Raw genomic sequence first — 23,288 nt, forward strand, 5'->3', positions numbered from 1 at the left:
TAAGGAACCAACTTTTTATCCATTACATACAGTTAAAGAGTAAAATTTAAGCAAATTACTTAGCAGGGCTGGAAACCAGTCATTTGGACTAATGGCATTGGTCTGAATGATCCAATTGAATGTACAGGCAGAGGATCATCCCTGGTACCTCCAACACCAAAGCCCTGCCCCGGCTCGGTGTCCCAATACACTGTACTGGCACAAGTGGACTATAGGCTCCATACAGCCCATTAGATTTTAAAATTCCAGCTGGGTAATTGCTGTACAGCTTCAATATATTCAGTTATTTAATAGCCATGGTGTTAATTTGATCCGTGTACACAAGAGCATTCGCCACGGTTTAGAACATTATCCAAAAAAAAGTTACAGCCTGTAATTTGTCCACTTGACCCTTTAGGACTAACGAGGGTCAAAACCCCAACCCAGCTCGGACGTTGGGCAGGTAGGCACACAACCCTGCCGTGAACGGAAGTACAGGAGTGTGTAACAATTCTCCCTCCGGCAATCTGACCAAAACACAGCAGTTCCATTTAATAAGAGCTTTATTTGAAATATTACAACATATAAAAACTACATACAATTATTTCCCGCTTGCTGGAAGCGGATCGATGTTGCAAATACATGGTTAAAATTACATTAAAAACAGACAAATAAAATTACACAATGGCACCACATTGTCATCTTTGTAAAATCATGGGTCGGTCGGCGGGCGATCGCTCGCTGATATGGGAGTGAAATGCAGGGCTTCAGTGCTTTATAAGAAGCCCCTCGGAGGCGGCGTCTCGAGAGCGGGAACGTGCGAGGATTCAGTCGGCCATGTACACGTTTTCCTGTTTCACATTCTCTGTTGGAGCACAGAAATAAGTGGTATTGCAGTTGGACAACAGAGCTTTACAGACTGCACAGCGAGGGCACGACGGGCGCCTCCGACACCCGGCTGAAGAGCCTGCGATGCGTCAATCTTTACAAGACCCCGTCACAACAAGTCTACCAAACTAATTCAAGTTTCATTTATTCCAGCTGGAAGAACTAAACGCATTGCACTGCTACTGTATGTACTGCACTGGCATCACAATGGTGGTCGTGGACGACAAGGGTTATGGTTAAAACAGCCTCATTTGTATTTTAATCTTAACCCTCTGCAGTCCAATTTTGCAGCCGTCGTGTCCAATTTTGTGAAGAAAACATTTCAGACCAAGTTAAAATAAAATAATTTTGCAAAAAACAATGCACAAAGCAGTATTATTCCAAAGGACACCCTCATTGTAAAATTGTGCAAAACAACTCAACTAGAAAAAAAGGACCAACAGGCTTTTGACTATTACTCCAGGTGCAAATAAGTGCAAAACTAAAAAAAAGTTCTGGCAGTACATTATAGTACAGTATAGTTTAGCCTGCGTCCGTCACTTCCTGACTGCCGACTCTCACAGGGGGGCTTCGCCCATAAGTTTTGAGTTTTCCATCGCGATGTTATCAAAGGCTGCTGAAGGCCGTGCTCGGCTTTTTCTTTGCAAAAGACGCGATCAGAGACGTCAGACCGTGTCCGACACAGGACCGCAACTGCATCTTTACAATGTCTGATCCAGTCCGACTCAGGACTGCAGCGGGTTAAAGCACTCCCTCGACCGGACCAGTAATATTCCGTCTTCACTGACACTTTTTCCACATACTGGATTAGATAACCTATAGCAACTGCTTAAATTCAACTTCTAAATCTTTTAACTCCAGCGACGTCTCCTTTAGAGAAGTTAGTTAAGTAGCATCTACTGGACTTCAGTTGTATGGAAATCAGCCTAATTTTTTATACATAAAACTGGTGGTGTCACTAGGATTTGAACACATTGTGCATGTAAAGAAATGTAAACTCAGTGTGACGGTTTGTTGAAAAATGAAGTTTGAATTCAGAAAGTGCGAGTTCCAGATCATTACCTGCGCTGCTCTCTTTCATCTTCTCCAACAAGCACTGTTTGATCTCCAGGCCAATGGCTTTGGCGAGAGGCGGCGGGACGGCGTTTCCAACCTGCAGACGCATCGAGACGGAGGGAAATTCAGATTACACCAACACGCGAGCAAGAGGGAAGTTACATTTCCAGTTGCCCTGCTTGGGGTTAAATCTAATATATACATTTAATTCAAGGCCATCAACACCAAGTTCAATAAATCAGCACAAACCCGCTCCAGTCAGACAACTGAAGATCTCAGCGGTGCCTCTTTTACAATTGGCAGAGGTCAGACATTCGCATGCCGACAGCAAAACCGACAAACATCCCTTAAAAGGTGCGTGGGCAGACAAGGAAAAAACTCAACCCCCCGTGGCACTAGGGGGGCAGGGCGCGAGCGCAGACCCCTCACCTGTCTGTGCTTGTCCAGGATGTTGCCGAAGAAGCGGTACGTGTCGGGGAAGCCCTGCGACCGCGCGCACTCCCGCACGCTGACCACCCGGTGCTGCTCGGGGTGCAGGACGCGGCCCTGGGAACCACGGGGAAGAGAGACGGACAGTCAGAATTTACACACTCAGCGATGACACCCTTGCATCCTGAAGCCCAGGGTGTACAGGCCAATACAGGCGGCAGGGCAGGATGGCAAACTGATCCACCTCAGTTAAGTGCATTGAGAATTTAAAGATTTCCATTTTAAGACCGAATTATGTGCCAAGAAGGCTAACCGGACCTCATGCCCTGACATTCCTGCAGGAGGCGGAGCGGGGCTCTGGAGGGGTTACCTGCTTGCCCATGGGCTCGGGGTTGGTCACGGTGGTGCTGAAGAAGCCGTCCCACTCCAGCCTGCCGTAGAGCCCGGCCCAGTGGTTGTGCCGGTTGCCGGTGTGCGGCAGACACCAGGGGATCAGGGTGTTGAACTGGCGGTCAGCTGGGTCACACGGTTTGCCTGAATTCAAGAGGAAGGGAAGGGAATGAGTTTTACAGCAGATGCATGTTGATTGCTAAGCTGCTGTGGTACAGTTGCGCTTTAGATTAAGAATACAGGTTTTTATAACCTGGACTAAACAAATTACAACACTAATTGAAGTCATAATTAGCTTACACCGATGGTTTAAACTGATAAAAAGTTACCTTTAAGGAACCAATTTAGGACCTACCCCTGCCCTGAACAACTCCCCCATGTAAAATACAAGCCACATAGTTTACTGCATCTCCCCCACTATACACCCCAAGCTTGTGCCGCTGGAGCACAGTCTAGACCTGCGATGTCCCAGTCGCGGCCCCCGCTCACCTCCGGCACAGGTGCAGACCCCCCGCAGGGCCCCGGTGCTCGAGCGCCCGTTCTTCTTGTCCGGGTGCGTGTAGCGCAGCTTCTTGGTGGTGGTGCCGTCGCTCAGGCGCACCTCGATGTTGGGTAAGTCGCGCCAGTCGGACCCCGGCGCCAGTGGGATGTGCCGCATTCTAGCCGCCACCAGCGCACTCATGTCCTGAATGGGGGGAGACAGGTTAGATCCGGCAGTACACTTAAAACCAGTGGACCTTAAATGGTTCCACGAGAGACTGCGAATTCAGATTTGGCCACATTTACACCAAATATTATAGTCTTCTGTAACAAAGGCTCGCATTGAAAAACTATAAAAACCAAAGGACGCAAGAGACTCAAAACTAAAAAAAAAAAAAAAAGTCGTGAGAGAAGCCACTAATCGCGCAGGGCCGGGGCATCAGAACCCTGACCCTAGACTTTCATGAACGGACTGTGGCAGCACCGCACCTTGCAGATGTGGTCCCGGAGGATGGGCTGGTACTGCGAGCCGCGGATCTGCCTCTGGAACCAGGACTGGGGCTCCCCGTTGTACGAGATCTCCAGCCCCGACGCCCCGTTGCGGATCTCCGGGAGGTCGGACATGGCGTCCCGCACGGTGATGGTCCGGTATGCGCCGCAGCCGATCCTGCGCAGGGACGGGGGAGAGAGACATGTGGGTTTGCAGGGAGGTGGTGGGAGGGCGTTTCCACAGTCTTGCTGCTCAGGGCAGGAGGGAGGGAGCGGTTACCGGGTGATGTTGCCCACGTATCTCTTCTCGTCCACCACGACGCTGAGGGAGCAGGCGCGGGGGGCAAACACGTGCAGGGGCTCGGGGTATTTGGGCAGCTTCTCCCCCGGCGCAGCGGCCAGGATGATGGCTCGGCGGCGGGTCTGTGCCACCCCGTACTGCCCTGCCTGCAGAGGAAGGACACAACTGGCGTTGACAAGACATGTGCAACCAACTCTGAACACAGCAGGCTGGGATGGATCTCTGATCAATATTCACGCCGCTTCCCTTTGTAAACGAGCCAAGAAATACTGCAATGGTCTCATCTGGGTCTTTCAAGTCAGAGCTGCTCACCTGCAGGACGCCGAAGGTACACTGGTATCCCATCCGCACCAGGCAGCGCAGAGTCAGCTTCAGCACCATGGAGCGCTTGAAGGACACGAAATTCCGGACATTCTCCAGCAGGAAGAACTTGGGCCTGTAGTAGTCACAGTAGCTGCACCGGGGGAGAGAAGACCGGTCAGCAAAGAGCAGACAAAGCCACACAACTGCACCACGGGAGCAGAGCACAGGAAACTCAGACGTTCACCCATCAACACCCAACCAGGCCTGTAGTCCCACCACTGACCTGAGATAGGAGACCACCAGCGAGTTCTTGAACTTGGAGTAGGTGCGGGAGTTGAAGCGGTTCATGCCGCTGAAGCCTTGGCAGGGGGGGCCGCCGCACAGCATCTCCACGTCCCCCTTCTGCGGCAACTTCTGGCCCAGGGAGTTGGTCTTCTCGCCGGACATGACCAGCTTCAGCAGGACGTTGCAGTCCTCGGTGAACACCGTGGTGCCCGGGTTGTTGAGCCGGAAGGCCTGGGCGGCCGGGTCCCACATCTCGATGGCCCACAGGGTCTCGGCGATGTCTGCGAGGAGAGGGCCGGAGAAACATCAGCCGGGCTGTGGGCCGTACAAGTTACTCAGACTGATTTTACACCGAATGACCATGCCAGACTCACCCGCCTGATGGAAGCCCTCAGACAGCCCCCCGCAGCCGGAGAACACGTCCAAGGTGCGCAGCTTCTGGGGCTTCAGGTCCTGCGCTTCCTGCTGCTCCTGGGGGGACGACGACTTCCCTTTGCCTTTCCCTGGGGGGCGAGAAACGAGTGGTCAGCCCAAACCCTTGTTGTGTCACACCAGGAAAAACTGCTTGTGCGCCAAATGAAACATCCGGAAGTCGGAAGGGCATCGCTTAACCCAGAGTACTAGGCCCACAGGGGATGCGCAATGCCTCAGGCCTAGAGCTCCAAAAACAAAAACATCACAGCACTTAACATAGAGCAGCAAATTGAACATCGATACATAAGCATAATATAAAACCTAAATCACAAGAAACTTAAGGCACGGACGTTTTTCATTCTTCCAAAATTAGTGTATTTTGGGAATGAATACAGAAATGTGCATTGGCAAAGAAAAAAACTAAACTTAGACACCATTTTTAATTTTCAAGACATTCCCGTTCTCCGAATTGACCTGGCTTATAAACACTTAGAAAACCATATCCATACAAATCCCCAGAATGCTGTTTTGAAAATACAAAAAAAAACTTGGATGTTTACAAATTTGTTTGAGATATAAAATCAGTGTTGCAAGGAGCGCACCCGTCTAGAAACTAGTCAATTACACGGCAAAACAAAAAAATGAAACTAATTGGCCAGTCGGCTTGTGCGGTGTGTTGAATAAATATAAAAACGTACAGATTGTTGTAGTTATTACCAGTAATATTTAATAAATGTACGTTGCATTGATTGTAAACTCTTGTGTTCAGCTCGGGGCAGATATGATCTCTGATGGAGAAATCGTCCGGTCGGGGTTGCCGTGTGGAAATACACATTGGACTGTTAATACGGTGTATTTATTAATCTTACCAGCTCGTGTCAATTGGTCTTATTTGTTGAAAAAGGAGACATGTTGACCAGCGGAAATAAAGTAGAAACGTCTTAATATACATCTTCACCCCTCGCATGTTCTCATAATAAACTTGCCCCCCCCCCCCCACTTCCAAATCGCTGCCATAACTGTACAATACTAATCAATGTGCCAAATTAAAAGTTTTTAGTATTGTAAAGTTTGTTTTACTGGTCTCCGAAGCAGTAAAATAGTTCAAAACATTCCACGACTCCTTTAAAAGCGCTCTCATGCAGTGAGACGCCATCTTTTCCCATCTAATATTTTAACCAACACAAAACTCTTTAAAAGCTTTTTGAATGGTTTATTCTCCATAAACATATCTGCTATTGGTTAAAACAATTAGTTGCTATGTAGATCTGTCCAATAAAAACCCCTTTTAAGGCTAAAAAGGGGGCGGAAGGTTGGGCTGAAAATTGGCCTGCTAGTCCTCTGTGGGTTAACACCAAAAAACACACTAAAGTAGCTCCTGGAGGAGGAAGAGAAGAAAGGTCTTGCACATTACACAATTACTGCTAATACACTTTTATAGCGCCTTTAAAAGCAAGTCAAGCAAGCGAGCGAGAGGACCCCTGCTGCACGGGAGTGCCTACCTTTTCCTTTGCCCTTGCCTTTGCCCTTCTGGACCACACTGCGCGCATGGTTCGGAGGGTCCTCGAAGCTCTTGGTCTTGGCATTGTAGGCCTGTGATAAACAAGACCAGGTTAGACCCTGTGCCTCGAGCTTGATTCGATCCACAGGAAGAGGGGGATGAAACCAAAACAGGAGAAATCAAGGCAAGCTGCAGGTCAGCCGCACCCCTCTGGGAAGCCGAGCGCCGGTGAGCCCCCTACCTCCAGGAAGTAGAAGCGGTCGTGCCCCCCGCTGGAGTACTCCTGCACTGTCTCGATCAGGTCCTCCCCGTACTCCACGGTGCAGCGGCCCTGCACGTCCTTGAAGTCCACGGTCACCTCCTCGTCGCTCCAGTACAGCATGTTGATGTCGGTGTGGTAGCCCCCCTTGAGGCCCTTGTGGGTGTTTTCTGGCCTGGGGGAGGAGTGAGGGGTTATTGAGCAGAGAAGGGAAAAGCGTCGAGGATCTGCAACGGTTTAAAGTTTAAGATCAGAATATGCAGATTCATTAAATTAGGGTTCAATTAAGTACCCCACTAGAAATTAATTTTTAAGAGCTCAGTCAGAACCAAAAAACAGCAGGACAAGGTGTCCATCGGACCAGGGTTGAGAACCACTGGTTTCAAGTCTACAACGCAACACTGAGACCCTTATTCCCTCTCCTCTCCCCATGGGACAGAGGGGGATAGAGGGGGACAGCGGCCAGTACCTGTAGAACTTGTAGATGCGCAGTTTGATCTCGGGCTCGCTGGTCTTGCTCATGCCGCGCTTGCTGCAGAAGATCTCTTTGATGCGGCCCACCCGGAATGGCTCGGGGGCGTCCAGGTTGCTGCCCTTGATGTAGTCTGAGGACTTCCTGTAGTACTCGGGGTACAGCTCCTCGTCCACATCCTCTTTCCTGTGGGGCCGCTTCACCGGGCTGGCGGCCTTCACGCTGCAGGGGGGGTGGAGAGAAGTAGGAATAAGGCTTTGGTTGTACAGCGTCAACTTAACTCTGCCATTGAAGCTCCGGGATAGACAACCCGGGCCCCCCGCCAGGTCCCTACTTGAAGGAGAAGGCATCCGAAGGCATGTAGACACCATCGCCGGCGCGGTACTGCTCCCCTCTCAGGCAGGCCATGGCGTAGAACACCTTGGAGTCGTGCTCCAAGTCCAGCGGCTCCTCCACCCTTGGGGTCTGCTGCGCGGCCACCTCGTCCTGGCGTGTGCAGCTGGCGCAGAACCTGAGGGGAGAGACACGGGGGTCAGGACAGGCCCGCTCACGAGGCAAACGGGAAGTCGGAGACGAGGAACCCTCAATTTGCCCGGGCAAGCACTCACATGAACTTGCGGTCCTCCGGGGGGGTGACCTTGGGAGGTGTCTCGAAGCGCGCGTACTCTGGCTCATACCACAGCTGGTAGAAGAAGCTCTTGCCATCGTCGTCATCTATGACTTTGATCTCGTTGTCCATTCCACCCTGGAAACGGATTGTAGAAAACGTTTTAGCCGAGAATTCCCGACCTCTGCGACACATCAAGTTCTCTGATCCTAAAACTTCTACGAACTGCTACGTCCTTACACAGGACTCCAATAGCACTTTAAAATTGTAGCGACGTCCCCCTGCCCCCAATTCAGATACTCAACTACTCAACTATACTACTCAACTCTAGTGATCTAAACTTGACAGACTGCAGCCCTCCAGAACCAGGGACCAGTCTTGAAGATTGGTTTAACAACACTTATATGGGGGTCCACTTACCTCCATGGCCCAGTTGTTGGACGGGGCCTTGTACATGACGTTGACCTTCCTCTGGACGTAGGACAGCTGCATGTCCTCGCACTCATCGACCAGGAAAAGCTCCAGGGGGTCCGAGGACTCGCCCAGCACCGTGTCCGTCCCCCGGCAGAACCAGTGGGCATGGAACATCTTGCCATTGTTGTCCTCCCAGAGCGCGGTGATCCTGCAGGGGACGATATCTCTCAGATTGCACTTTTCATCGCATTACAGAATTAAACCAGGCGGACCCCCCAGCACTGAAGTCTGTCCTCGACAGGGTTCGATACTCGGAAGGTGCCGGGGTTCTTGGACATTATAAAAGCAGCCGGCACAGAGCGTTCGGCACTCACCGGGCCAGGTAGAGAGGGTGGGACGGGTCAACGGGGCTGACCGACACGCAGTCCCCCACCTCCAGGATCTCCTCCTCCACACAGACCTTCATGTAGTAGTCCTTCTGGCCCATCGTCTGCAGAAGAAAAGCCACAACGTCAACTCCAAACAAACCCCAAAAACGTGCCTTTTCCCCCCCAACCTGTAAAGCTTCCAATACGTCTAGAGGCTAGATCATACCTTGACCGGCTCTCCCACCCAAGACAGCTTGCTCTTGCTCTGCTTCTTCTTGGCCTGGGACATCTTCTTGGGCGTGATCTTCACCGGCAGGACGTCTTCCTCTTCCATGTTCTCATCATCCTCGGCCTCCTTCACCGCCAGGTTTGGACACCTGGGGATCAGTTTGTTAATTAAATGGCCGTTTCTTTAAAAGGGCTTTTCTGGATTCAAAGCTTCAAATGTTGAGAGGCAAGAACACCCTACAGGAGATGGCGGGTTCCGAGTAAGAAGGTAAGCAGCCAAGGAGAAGAGCAATTGAGGACACTCGCAGCCCCCCAGCTTGAAACGAGAGTGCCGAGAGACCAGGAGGCCAGACCGAGGCTCACCTCCGCTTCATGCAGGCCTGTTTGCTGCGGCCGCTCCCCCCAAATTTAATCATGTCCTGGCAGGCCGTGCATTTCCCGCAGTCCGGAGCCTGGCAGACCTGTTCCAGAGAAACAAGGAGTCAGACCAACAACTAAAGAAACCCGAGGCAACACTTGGCCAAACGTTTAAAAAAATAATCCCAATTTAATTGAAAACATTCTACCACGCTGTGCTGGACTTTCCAACTCACACACAATTGAGCTAACCGTCTCCCTTAAGTGCTGTAATCCAGTGGGTTTTACAGGTCACTTTAAAACTTCCCAGCACAGTCGGCTGGAGGCCAACATGTCAGCCAGCACTGAAAGAAACCTGGGAATGGGCGGGCAGGCACATTGCCCTGCAGCGTCTCCAGGTTTTCAGTTCCATTAAATCCTCATTATTGGGTTCGTGCCAGCCGGGCTCACCTCACAGACCCCGCAGCGCCGGCGCTTGGTGACGTTCTCCTTGTCATCCTGCTCAATCTGATCAGAGAAGAAGGTGTCGAAGATCTGGTAGACCAGCTTGGTGGTGGTAGCCTTGGTGGGACCCTTGTTGTCCTTCTCGATCTTGGTGGGGTGGCGGATGGCCTGCCTCCTCGCGGCTCGCCTGCGGAGAAGCATCAGACGATCCCAGTTCAGACCGAGGCTGTTGTAGTTGTCCCCCCCCCCACACATATCCAGAAGGGTAGATCACTACATTAACCCTTTCAGCTCTGTGCAGCATTCTGCATCATTAACATCTTTCAAGATACAAAGCCTCTCGATCAACTTTCAAAGGCAGAGTACTGCAGAAAGACCACAAATCACTGGGCAGGCCAGTTAGTGTGTGGGGGGGGGGGTGGGGGAGATGAAGTAAACCAAGAACTCGTCTACAAAGTCCCATTACACCTGACTGTTTGGAGTCCTTGCCCAAACAATATGCAGGTTAGAAAAAAGTAAAATTACCTTAAATAAACAAAACCCTACAAATTGAGAAAGTGTTCTTCTTGAATGACTGGTCATGGTCTGAACCAGGTATTCCTGCAACTGCTGGTGGATTCTTCTGTAAACGATAAGCAGGGTTCATGCCAAAGCCACAAGGGCGGTGCAAACGTGCGGCGCAAACGTGCGGTGCAAACGTGCGGCGCAAACGTGCGGCGCAAACGTGCGGCAATCCACAGCATGCAACCCCAGCTTGACATCTGTTTACAGGACCACTAGACACACACAAACAAGCATTCCCCTCCCCCTCCCTCTTTGAGCGTTACAACACCGATTTTGCATGAGGTTGGACTCGAGCAGCAGAAACCAGCTGGGGGCTCAACTTGTAATTCCCATCGTTAAGAGTTTTACCCAGAACAGAACAAGACAAGGCAGGGAAGCATTCAAACTGAATCATACCTACCAGTACAATAGCATGCTGCATAAGGGAAACCAAAGACAGATTAACACAGTAAGGCAAAGCACCAGGTCAGGAGCAGATCGTTTTCAAAGAAACACGGGGACTCCTTCGGGATTACAATACACCCAGGATTCCCAATCCTGGTCCTGGAGGACCCCCCAATCGGCTGATTTGTTCTAAACAAACTCAGTGTTAATTGAACACTTAATTGAACTAATTAGAATCTGAATGATCATTTTAAACAGTAGGAGTTTTAATAGAATTGTATAAAGAACTTAAAAGAATCAATGTCACAGAATTTAAATTCAATCTAAGCAAACTTACTTCAATTAAGGGTTCAATTAAGTCGGAGCTCGGCTGGAACAAACCAGCAGGGAGGGGCTCCTCCAGGGCCAGGGTTGGGGACTCTGGAAATACACCTCCACATACAACACTGAATATTGTAACTGGAGAGTTGTGAATTCTGGGTAATTCACAGGGTTCTTAGCCTTGAGATAATCAAAAAACCTTTTTAATCTTCATAGCTTGATTAGGTAAAAATGCTCAAATAGCATCCCCTGCCTTTGGATTCAGGAAAACCGTCACAAGGCTCCGTACAGTACTCTAGTAGTTTCAAAACCTTCAGTGGTCTGGGCCGGTGTACGGTTTCTCAGCTCTGGCCTGTGCACCTGCAACGGTCAATCATTTAAAATAAGAACGAGCTCAGATCTTGGCAAAGGAGACGGATGGAGCTGCTGTAGCAAACCAACAGCATCCAAATGCCCAGCACCACTTGCCTTCTGGTTAAAATACCCATTTAATGAACCCCTGTGAACAGAGATGGACATCCTAGATGGAGATGGGAGGGTCACTGGGGGGGGGGGATAAAGCCATTCACTGCATACTGCTTAAAAGAAAAACAAAAAGCAGCCGAAGGTTTCATGGACCTTCGCGGACCTCACCCCGGCAGCAACTCAGCAAGGCACTATACAGAGCGGCACGCAATGGCAGCAACCGTGGAACCATGACAGCTGGGACGACCACACAGCCGCTCCACAGAGGCTTCCCCACAAGCCCCCCGCCACCCGAAACCCCCGCAGACTGGTACCTCTTGCCCAGGGTTACCCCCGCCAGCTTGATGAGGTCTCGCATGCAGGGCGTGACAATGATGGGCTGCTCGTCCGAGTCCCCCGCCTCGTCGTAGCTCTCCACCTGCTCCACCACAAACTGGGCGTGCCGCAGCAGCGTGTCCTCGGTGAAGCGGTTGAAGTTCAGGCCAGCCGGAGGAACGGTGGTCTGAGGAGAGAGATGGGCAAGACGAGTTTAGACCACTGGTCCTGGAGGAGCCCCCGCCCTTGAGATCTTAACTGAACATTAGCTTAATTTGACTAAATAGTGCAGCTTATGAAAAAGTTTGAGATCATGAGGCGATCCAAAAACAGTGGAGGTCTGTAAAGGGTTAAACTATTACAAGGAAACACTGGTGAATCATGAAAACCGGTGGTTATGTGTCACATCCAGTTATTCATTTTATTATCCGGACAGAATGACTCAAGGCCAAGCCATGCCGAAGTGTCAGACAGGCCGCAGACACCACCTGAACTCAATTTACACTGGATTATTCAGCCCCGGCACTCCTGAATCAGCGAGACAGATGCGTCACAGAAGAAAAGGCCGGACTTCAAACAGACGCCACCGGGGAACTTTGTCTCTGAAACCTTTAAAACGAGTCGAGTTTACATTTCACACCCAGCACCCGGTCTTGAACACCGCAGCGTCCACCACGAAGCCACGCCTCTCGCCCCAGCGGGAGGAGCAGCCCGGCGCCGCACCGCTCCTCACCTCGATCTTGTTGAGCAGGTCCTCATAGTTGACCTCCGGGTTCTTCTGCAGGAACTCCACCACGATCTTGCTCATGTAGATCTTCTCCTGCATTAGGGCGAAGATGGGCGCGTACTCCTCGCTGGGGTCCATCAGGATGTAGTCGGCAAAGGCTGGAGGGGGAAGGAGAGATCAGCGCCTTGGCCCTTGAAGTCTATGCATTACAGGTAGATGTATAGTTCCTGTATACGGCTACGCTATTCAGTACCTGTAGTGAATCCAATCAAGGCTTTTTCACCGCCATCGAACCCGGTTATCCACCAGGCGTTGATCGGGCCGAGCTTTTTTGCAGGAACCCCACCTGGGAGAGGAGATGACAAGAGATTTAAATAAAGGGAAAACCGCGCGAGAGAGAGGTGAAGGTCAAGCCTTAAAAAACACACTACAGCAGCTCGTACCGTCCATGCAGGGGTTGTCGTCATAGATGGGCTTCACGGCACAGCTGAAGTACAGCTCCACGTTCTTCTCAATCAGCCCCGAGTCGAAGGGACACAGGTGGCCCCTCTTATCGTAGACACTGCAGAGACCAGAGGAAGGGCGGAAATTACACCTCCGGCAGACAGCAGTGGGGAAGACTAATCAAGTCTCAGAAAACCGTCCAAGACCGAGCCCTACCTGAAGTTGGTGATCTTGTGCTGGGGCAGATCTTCGTAGCTCTCGAACCCGTCTTCGTTCGCGTCGAACAGGGACAGACGCTCGTCCGTCAGCATCTCCGGCTCGTCCAGCTGCAACACAATGGCAGCTCATTCCTCGCACCTCGTACTGCGGAGCACACGCCCCCCATAAACTGTGTCCCTATATTCCTAGCACCCTGAGGACTTGCTTGTGTAAGTTAAGTCACTTTTTAAATAAACTGCAGAACAGTCGGCTCAACCTGCAGTACAAGCCATTCATCGACGAGACCAGAAGCGTGCCACAAGAATTAAACCTGATCTTGCGTAAACACACGAGCGCAGCTCAAAAATGCAGCCGGACTGGTGTAGACCACAGAAGCCACCGTATAGTCACCGACACCCTGTACAGCAATCCTTCCAGGCACTTATAAATTGGCATTAGGAGCGGGACCTCTAAAGACCTGCTGGACAGGAGCGCGGCAGGACCAGGGGTGGAGACCACGGCCGTAGAGGGTCTCCACTACGAGCGGTCGTGCCCAGACAGCCCTAGACTGGAGACGGCGCACCAAAGGCCGAGGTCGCGGCTGGAGTACTCACGGCATTATCGGGGTCTCCCTGGAAAAACTTTAGGTCCGAGTCGTCCAGGTATTGCCGGCAGTCCGGGCATTTGGGAGGCGGAGTCTGAAAGGGGAACGGGGGAGGTTTATACACAGGCTTCTCAGACGGGTCTACAGGCACTCAAAACACATCAGATTTGTGGGAGAATGGTTTAACAAGAACTCCAGCAGTAAGAAGGGAGGGGAAAAGTTATGCCTTCATTTAAATGATCGTCTAACCTAAAACCATTTCATATTGTCCAAATTGACAAGAATGTACTAAAATATCGATTACACAAAATTGCAACTAAAGACCCAATCGCCACACACTGAAATTAATAAAAGATGTAATAACCCTCACCTTGGCTGGCGGTACAGGTTTCTTCTCCATAGCAGCATCTTTAGTCTCAGGCCTAGACACAAGAAAGCAAGGACGCCATATTTGAGCTGCATAGGCACATCGTACAAACCTTGCAATTGCACATTTAAATAAGGGAAACAAATGCTTACTTTTCCTCCGATTCAATCTTTAATCTCTTCTCGTCTTGTGACTAGAAAGAAAAAAGTAGAATTAGTGCTTTTTGTTCCAGACTAAACCTGGAATTGCACCAGATCACACTCATAAAATGACAAGTCTATGCAGTGATGGAGACGTGACCCCACGGCCGGCTGTTATCACCCCACGCGTCGATGCTCACCTTCTCTTCCTCCTCCTGCTCTTCCTCCTCTTTAGCCTTCGGCTCCTCCACTCCATTCGCTTCATCGGATTTACGCTTGGCTGGGCTGGAGAAGGGAGGGGAGAGACGTACGCGAGTTTAAATTAATCAAGTCAGTCCATATAGAAGTAAACCTAATATCCAAAACACGGAGAGGGTTCAGACTCGAAGTGAATTCCTGTCAAAGACTCATCTGACCAATTTTAACTACAGATGAGAGCTCACAATGCATTTAGATATGAGGGGATTGTCATACAAACCTACATAAAAGACCCAAACTAAACATAGGTTGTGCCGAATACAAGGCATACTTACACTTTTGAAAACATGGACAAGATTGTCGGTTGCCTCGCCGAGTTTCTGGTGACCCTTGAACTGACTGGAGACTCTGCGAGAAATGGGACAAAACCATTAAGATCTAGTTGAGTCCTCCAGACACACACGTGAAGTCAGGACACGACACACCGGCAGAGAACAGACAGGCCATGTCTGCGCACATCCTCCCGGGGCAGCACGGAGGTTGGAAAACAGCAGCGACTTCACCAGGAAGTACGGAGCTGGTTTTATTGCTCCCCCGCCCCACGCTTTCATCAGGTAAACTAGAGAAGGATGTTCGTAATTGAACCAGTGAGAGGACTGGCAACGGGACTGGCAACGCCCAAGGAAGGAAAGTGCCGTGACCTCACAAGCACAGTGTAGTGCCCGAGATCTCAACTGCTACTGGCTACACGATGTCACTCTCAAGTGGGTTTTGCTTTAAATGTAGTTTCTGGCCTCCCTCTATTGGATGGGCTGCCCCTCCAAACCCCCGCTGTCCCCACCCCACGCCCGTCCTAGCCGTTCACTCACTCTTCGCGTCCCCCTCAGTCTTGGACCTCCTGCCCCCCCTGGGCTTGGCGGCACCGGGCGACTTCACTCCCTCGTCCTGGCTCTCCATGGCCGCCTCTCCATTGTGGTCGTCGCTGTGCTCCCCGTTCTCCGCGCAGCCGTTGGCCTGGCCGTTCAGCTCCCCGTTCTCCGCGCTCAGCTCCTGGCCGAGCAGCGCCTTCACTTTGGTCAGGTACCCCTCCTGCACGGGAAGGCAAGAGTCAGGCTTCTGCTGCCCCAGCCGGTGTGACCTTTCACCCCCAGCCGCTGCCCTGCACATCGGCAGTGTTCCCGAGCTCAGTCCAATCACTCACACCTAGGATTGTTTTGGTTTTTAAAATTTGTATCGTTAAAAGTTCAGTATCCATGCAAGAGGACCACAGTGGAAATAAGTGACTATTCCTCAAAGGTTATGTGCTGGTATGGGCCTGTGTGCCAATACATAAATAACCGGTACAGCTCGGTGTGAATAGAGCGGTGGCGTCTGCTACAAGGCATCGTTGTCAGCCTCACACTTTAGAGAAGTGTTCAAGTTCTGGCCAAGGAAGCAAGCGAGCCCTCATGAGATTAGATGGATGGAGAGAGGGATGCACAACAATCTGAAAGTCGTCAAGGTCAGGGACCCTATTAGCAAGGGTTCGTTTGATCAGAGGAGCAAAGAGAATCTGACACGAGACTGAAATTGGGCCGATCCCCTCACTGAATACAGATTTTAATGCTCTACAGAGCCAGTGAATGTCAAACAAGATTAAAAACTGTAGACTGTAGTCCCAATTTTCCGCCCTCTGAATGTACTCGACTGAACGCTCTATGAAATAAGGATACGAAACGTGATTTTCACGACAGCTGAGCACCGTTTCGAGACATGCAAAAATTAGAAAAGGGTCAAGTTACCACTGAAAGCTCCTCTTTCTTCAGCTTGCTCTCCAGACTGCTGAGCTGAACCTGGGCATCTGCCTTCAGGTAGCCATGCACCAGACTCAGCTTCTCCTTCACACACTCCTGCAAAAGCAGCAACAGAGCCAATCAGACCACAATGAAACGATACGAAACTACATTTCTGGGGGAGGGATGGGGCAGAGAAGACGCTAAAAACAGAAGGCACTTCTTACACAAAGAGTAGCAGGGGTGTGGAACAAACTACTCGGGCAAACAGGCAACATGTAGATGCAACATTTCTTCTAGCAACAGCTTAAGGGGATGCTGGGACTGGAAAACTAATCAAGACGCTTAAATCACTGCTCATTTTGAGCTTCTGCTCTTACTTTAAACAAGATGTGTGCTGACAAACTGAGGGAGGCTTGGGGACACCCGATGGTCTGGACTTTAACTATACAGTGATCCTCCTGCCACCTGGGAGTTCAAATAACTGCAAAGTGAAAAGTACCTCGTCTGTGAGACCATCCCCATCTTTATCCAAAACTTGAAGCCTGTAAAAGAAATCACATTAACAGGTGATCAGGACGGTACACTTCATTGAGTAAAGCGGTCAAGCAAAGCAGCGCACATCGAGGAGAACATGGTTCAAGTCCAGGTTCCCTCCAGTACAGCTGCCCAGTTCTGCACTGAAACGGCCTCCAAGAGAAATAACCAACACTTGGAGATCGGGCATCCCCTGTATTGTAATCAAGCACTGCTGCTTAGTAGCACCACTGAAAACAGGGGGACGCGTTCACTTCACCTGGACAGATGCTTTCAGAGGTGAAGTTCAAAGTGAGAGTCACCATGAGAGGCAGGGCGAGATCCTGCAACACACCTGAGCAAGAGCGTAAACGCATTCCTGCACAACCTACGTCCACACATCACACCCCAGAAAAGGAAGGGACGAGGGGGGGAAAGCAGCCTGAAAGACACCGTGCAGCCCATGCACACTGGAGACTGATGCGGAGACCCGACACCAGCACCACCAGTCCAGGAGCAGCGACGTTGTGGTTGTGATGGGGGTCCAGGTGCGCGGCCGATTCCCGCAGATCTGCACGCCGCTGGGGGGGGGATGCACACGGTGCGAGGGTGCAGAACTGCGGGAAATCTGCACCGCGGGAGAGCGCGAGCCGTGCGCCTGTGCGTGCCCCCCCACCCGCGCGCCACAGAGCCGCAGGACAACACGACCCCCCCCCCCAAAAAAAACAACAACAAACGTGTCCGAGCACCAGCAACACACGTCACTGCGCCTGCCCCCCCCAGAGCCGCGTCAGTCACAACACCGGCGCCACAGCAGCCAGAAAACGGGGATCTTTGGCGCCAAATCCGTGAAAACAGACAGCGCGCGCTCAACGTGCAACCCATCTCTCTCTCCCTCCATCCATCCATCCATCTCTCCTCCCAAACAACCAGACGAGCAGCCACACGGACAGCCGACATGCATGCATTTCCTGTCCCCCCCGACACCAGGCGCAGAACACGACCGGCCGGGCGGAGGGACGAGGCAGAGCCGCGGACACCACGGCGAAGGTAACTACCGCTTCCTGACGTCCTCGGGGAGGGACCGGGCTGTCTTGGCTGGCATCGCAAGTTTGAACGCGCTGGATTAAAATAAAGGAAAGGCGATTAAAAATGCAGTGCGCGGCTGTGTGAGATTAAAAGGAAGGGAAAAAAACAAAGAACCCGCAAAAGAGGGTTACAAAAATAAAATATCCTTAAAGACGCGCAGCGCAGGCGGAGTGCAGCGCAGAGGAGGCGCTTCTTATGGATCCTGTCTGCAGCTGCGGCGCGGCGGGCCGGCTTTTCGCGCGGAAACCGGGGTACACCGGACTCTACCATTCGTCAAGCGCAGAGGTGAGGCGGCCGTCTGCTGGGTCGTGTTCAACCACGTCCGCTGGCGGCGCTTCAGCCTCACACGGGATGCGCGTTTCCGCCTCCCCCCCAGACGAGACCCGTGTTTGTTCTTGCGGTTGATGCATCTTTGGCGGGTTCCTTCCAGTGCAATGTTGGTCCCCACCCCCCCCCCTCCAGAATGGTCGCACCCCCCAGCAACCTATCCCGGGTTTTACCACTTCCGGGATGAAAAGGGGGGACGAGCGGCTTCAATTCCCAGCGCGCTGTTTCAATTGCCCCAGCTGTTTGTGATAAAGACGGGGCTTCGGGGGTGGAAATAATAAGTGCACTTGTTATCTGCGCTATTAAAGTACGCCCTGTGCGACAATACGCATTTGACTGTTATTATGCACACCCCTGTTACTGTGAAATACTATATCTGAAGACGCGCAGCCCAAGTGATACACATTAAGGACAATGGGGGTGTGGCTGTCTACTACGGAGTATAACGCTATTTCCAGCAGGGACGGCGCCGCGCTTAGAGAGCAGATCATCATGTTGTGTCATTTATAAGGCAGCGATGCGATAATCATTGCGGCGACGTGAGGGGGAAATGAATACGGCTCGTATAGGTTATCAGCTCGACCCCCGGGGTGCAGGATTGGACTCGCCCACAAGGACGCCGTGTGCACCGTGTGGTACCAGTAGCGCCGCGGGAGGGCTCTGCCGCGAAACTTCAACCGTCCGGCGGACGTGCAGCGATGTGTCCGAACAGGCATGGTCTTAGCACCCAGGCGTTTCCTTCCTTCCTTCCTTCCTTCCTTCTTTCCTTCTTTCTTTAGTAGCATCATTGTTATCTACTCTGTGCCCCGAAGTTCCCGCCACTGTAATACATCTAAGACCATGCAATTAGTTGTTAATTGTTGGAAATAAGACAATGGAGTGTGATTACAACACTTTGAATAAACACAGACACTTCAGTAATATGCATTTCAGTCAGGGACTGTTATATTTAGGTAACTTGCATTTAGGGTTTGGAAATCCTGTTTTCCTGCTGGGAATAAACCCCTGGATCCGCTCCCTCCCCCGTTAGCTTTTTGGTTGCAATTTGCTCTAATTGTGCAGCCCACTATTTAGTGCACGTTTCTCATTGTCGTTTTTATTTGAGTGATCATATTTCACCGAGTGTCCGTGCAGTACAAAGCAGTTACAGAGGCATTTGGGAAACGTGGAGAAAATGCAGATGAGTCCGCAGCGCCTCCTCTCGCCTGCCCTGCACGCTGGCTGTCTATCTGTGTGGGTTTTGTGTATTTTTACCATGTTAATAATAGTATCAGTACCTTATTGTTTCCTATGCTTATCGTATCTGCATCATATGTGTAGTACTTTTATGATGCATTTTATGCATAGGGAAAACCCCAATGCATCTTAAGGCTGCTTATATTATCTGTCCTGGTGTTGCTCTGCTCCATGGTAGGGTTTTCTGGGCTGTGAATTCCCCCTCTTCCACAGGGGGGCGCCCGAGTACAAAGTAAATAATTCACCAACAGGGGCGAGAGCAAATTGTCATGTTGTTCTGGGTCATGATTACGTAGTGACAGAGTGGAAACGGCTGTCTGTGCATCGCTCTTGGGAATGTCCTTTGATTCCCACAGATCTGTGCTTTATTACACAGATTGCATGCCATCATCCAACACTTCATAAATAGTTTTTCACCTCTTTAATGTTCGCATCAATGATAATAATAATGATCAGTTTTCAGTCATTTAAACAAACGTGCATCACGTGTACGCCTCAAGGGCCCGAACTAACAGAATACATTTTGTTCCATCGCAAACTCAAACAAACACACTCTTTTAATAAACACGTCCGCATCTGTGTCTGCGATGTGCATGTGGAAGGCCCCTCTTATCATTTTTCACGCGTTTATAACATCTGTGGTTTCCTGTTTGTTTGGGGGGTTTTCTTCTATTATTTCGGGCCCCTGGCTGTGTAATTTGTTTCTCTGTTGTCTTTTTTTGGTCCAGGCTCCCAGCGATTGTTCTGTCAATAAGACAAGAAGGACGTGTATAAAAAGGCCTCCGAAACACTTTTCAGAAAAGCGGATGGCAAGTTTTCAGGGAGGGGAAAGACATTCGGTTGCACACAGCTCCCACCCGCCTTGCTCTTCAGTGGCGGACTTGCATCTATATTGGGCCTCACACCAGATCCTCACCTACTGACAGTGAGTGTTGTTTGAGTGCCAGGTAGTGCAGTGGATTAGTTCGACAACTGTGTGCCACTGGAGCCAGGCTTCCCTAATCCACGTTGATCTCATTGATTTTCTGAAAGGAAGTATAGAGATATGCGGATAGTATTTCAACAAGATTGAAGAGTGTAGAATTGAGAACAAGGGCAGTGATGTTCAGACTGTACAATGCACTAGTTAGACCTCATCTGGATACTGTGGACAGTTCTGGGCTCCACACTTCAAGAAAGATATCGCTGCTCTAGAGGCAGTTCAGAGGAGAGCAACCAGACTTATTCCAGGTCTGAAGGGAATGTCCTACTGAGAGACTGAGGACCTGAACCTTTTCACCCTGGAACAGAGGAGACTACGTGGGGACTTGATCCAAGTCTTCAAAATCATGAAGGGCATCGACCACATCAAACCAGAGGAGCTTTTCCAGATCAGCAGGGACACACGCACCCGGGGACACAAATGGAAATTGGGCTTCAAGGCATTCAAAACTGAAAACAGGAGACACTTCTTCACACAGAGAGGCGTCACAATCTGAACAAACTCCCCAGCGATGTGGCTGAAGAGACAATTTGGGAACATTCAAAAACAGACTGGATAGGATCCTTGATCACTTAGTTATTAATGGACACCAAACGAGCACGATGGGGCGAATGGCCTCCTCTCGACTGGACACTGTCTTATGTTTCTTAAGTTTCTCATGTACAGGTCAGAGATTAATTAAAACTGAAGAATCTTCAGTCCCAGTTCTTCAGCTCTTTCTTCCAACTATCAACAGGAAAGAAAAGGTCTTCCATTCATCTTCAGGTCAGACAGACGTCGATTAAACTTACGGAACAGATCCTTGACTCCAAAAGTGAATGAGTATCTCAATCTACTCTCCGAAAAAATCACCTGTCTTGTTGTGCATAGCAAGAGCTCACCTTTAAAGGCAAGACTCAAAAACCAAACCAAAACCCCCCTAAAAAAGAGTTTTAATATAAAGCCGAACAGCCTGGAGAAGCTGTTAGTGTGGTTTAATGTTTACCCGGAATGAACTTCACTTACTGGAAACACCTGCAGCTGTATGTGACAAACAAGCACAATCTGCTTCGCTGTAGGGTCTTCACACATGAAAAAGCTCTCTAATGTTTTATTTCTCTGCAGTGGGTTTGTGTACAGATCACAAACAGGAAGTGATGTACAGACGGGTGACAAATTAAAGGAAAAACACATACAGTGTCTCAGTGAGGTGTTGGGCACCACGAGCCCCAGAAGCCTCAATGCTCTTGGCACAGTTTCTAGTCTCTGGACTCTACTGGAGGGATGGACACCATTCTTCCAAAAGATATTCCCTCATTTGGGGTTTTGACGATGGTGGTGGAGAGCGCTGTCTAACACGTCAGTCCAGAATCTCCCACAGGTGTTCAATTGGGTTGAGATCTGGTGACTGTGAAGGCCAGAGCATATGAGTCACATCATTTTCATCCTCATCACACCATTCAGTGACCCTCGTGCCCTGTGGATGGGGGCATTGTCATCCTGGAAGAGACACTCCCATCAGGACAGAAATGTCACACCATAGGATAAAGGTGATCACTCAGAATAACTTTGTCATGATTTGCAGTGACCCTTCCCTCTAAGGGGACAAGTGGACCCAAACCATGCCAGGAAAATGACTCTCACAGCATAACAGAGCCTCCGGACCCCCTCACTGTAGGGGTCCAGCAGTCAGGCCTGTCCCGTTCTCTTGGTGTCCCACACACGCACTCGCCCACTTGTCCAGAACACGAGCCAGTTGAGCGTCTGTGTGACTGAAGCTCCTGCCATTCGTGCCCCAATAATGCCCCCTCTTTCACAGTCACTTTGATCTTTTCATCTTGCCAACTGGATCCAAACTCAAGGTCAGCTGGGTCTGCTCAGCATTTGTATACATGCCACAGAGCAGGATAGGATGTTAATTGCTTAATTGCGTCATGCAGTGCACCTGTTTGGAGGCGTCTGCATTCATTATGTTCCTCCACTCATTTATTCAGGTTTTTCCTTTAATGTGTCACCTGTCTGTATGTGTCCAATTGTCTCGTACCTTAACCTTTCTGAGCTATGTGCTGGGTTACAGGCTGTCATTATGGGGAGATGCTTAAGTCCCATTGATAAGGACCCTAACCCTGATCCCAGCCCAGTTCTCCAGCCAGTACTAGGGTCCTTTGTATGATTTGTGATATTATTCGGCTTAATGATGAAACCTACAATCCTCTGCACTGCTGCTTGAATGCAGAAGAAGGTCTCGGTGTCCTACACGGCTCGTGTTATTCACACGTAGGTTGAGAGGTGAAACATGGGTCACGAGGTCAGGTTTTAAGATCTCTGAGTAATAAAGGGAAAGAAAACCCCAGGTTGACCCCGATTACCAGCAGCTAAATCCATCTTTCATTTCCCACACTCGATGGCTGAAGTGTGTCTGGTGTTGTGGTGTTTTTGGGTTGGGTTGACCAGAGTTAATTAATGCGTTGCAGAATGACCCCGTCAGCCTGCAGGAAACAACCAAACAAGAAAAGCAAGTGTGAAGCAGAGCAGAGTTTGGCTTTAATGCGTCGATGCTTTGTGCTTTGCTTTGTGAAGAAAGCAGAAAAGTAACAGGAAAGTTCACTCAAGTGGCTCCGCTACCACAGACCCCATCTTACGCGCTGCTCGAACTCAACGGCCCCCGTCACGAAGTGGTATTCGGTGAGGTTAATACACCGACACTAGATGCACCGCATTTGTTTACTGGAAAACCAAGACTGTGCTGCCTCTTCAGCCGGTGTCTTTTTTCTTTTCGAGGTTGCGGTGTGAGATGAGACTTTCACACAGCAGGGGGGCCCGTTGGGCTGGTTTCAGAATGTGCTCGACCATGAGAGTCAGGGCACGGAGGTGTTGCAGATGAAAGTGCGAGTGCAAGCACAAAGAAACCCAGGGGATGTAAATCTGCTGCGTTTCATTCGCTGTGGCCGTGAGCTTTGAAACGTGTCGTGTTGTTGTTGGTGTGTGTGTGTGTG

At 50.4% G+C, this 23,288-nt stretch overlaps 1 protein-coding gene across 1 annotated transcript; it reads right to left on the reverse strand.

Moving 5' to 3' along the window:
* Positions 1–524: 524 nt before the first annotated feature.
* Positions 525–18,166, reverse strand: dnmt1 (DNA (cytosine-5-)-methyltransferase 1). Its single transcript, XM_066707852.1, has 34 exons — positions 17,738–18,166; positions 16,666–16,708; positions 16,173–16,280; positions 15,261–15,480; positions 14,727–14,799; positions 14,394–14,478; positions 14,206–14,246; positions 14,057–14,108; positions 13,697–13,780; positions 13,101–13,210; positions 12,884–13,002; positions 12,694–12,786; positions 12,447–12,598; positions 11,713–11,900; positions 9,671–9,851; positions 9,227–9,324; positions 8,862–9,012; positions 8,642–8,757; positions 8,274–8,475; positions 7,855–7,991; positions 7,581–7,757; positions 7,244–7,468; positions 6,757–6,949; positions 6,517–6,607; positions 4,975–5,103; positions 4,599–4,881; positions 4,325–4,466; positions 3,992–4,158; positions 3,712–3,889; positions 3,232–3,427; positions 2,723–2,886; positions 2,353–2,469; positions 1,930–2,020; positions 525–844 (listed from the first exon to the last, which is right to left on the reverse strand). The coding sequence occupies exons 1-34, from the start codon at positions 17,782–17,784 to the stop codon at positions 807–809; spliced, it is 4,491 nt and encodes a 1,496-aa protein (XP_066563949.1). The 5' UTR covers positions 17,785–18,166; the 3' UTR covers positions 525–806.
* Between the last annotated feature and the right edge of the window lie 5,122 nt (positions 18,167–23,288).

Source organism: Amia ocellicauda, chromosome 7 (genome assembly GCF_036373705.1).
Source record: "Amia ocellicauda isolate fAmiCal2 chromosome 7, fAmiCal2.hap1, whole genome shotgun sequence".
Lineage (NCBI taxonomy): Eukaryota > Metazoa > Chordata > Actinopteri > Amiiformes > Amiidae > Amia > Amia ocellicauda.

Excerpts from the sequence above, each read along its gene's own strand:
- dnmt1 (XM_066707852.1), bottom strand. The coding sequence starts at position 17,784 with ATGCCAGCCAAGACAGCCCGGTCCCTCCCCGAGGACGTCAGGAAGCG. Across the intron at positions 3,428-3,711 it reads TCCGGGACCACATCTGCAAG|GACATGAGTGCGCTGGTGGC; the intron begins GTGCGGTGCTGC and ends CCCCCCATTCAG. Across the intron at positions 845-1,929 it reads GATGAAAGAGAGCAGCGCAG|AGAATGTGAAACAGGAAAAC; the intron begins GTAATGATCTGG and ends GTGCTCCAACAG.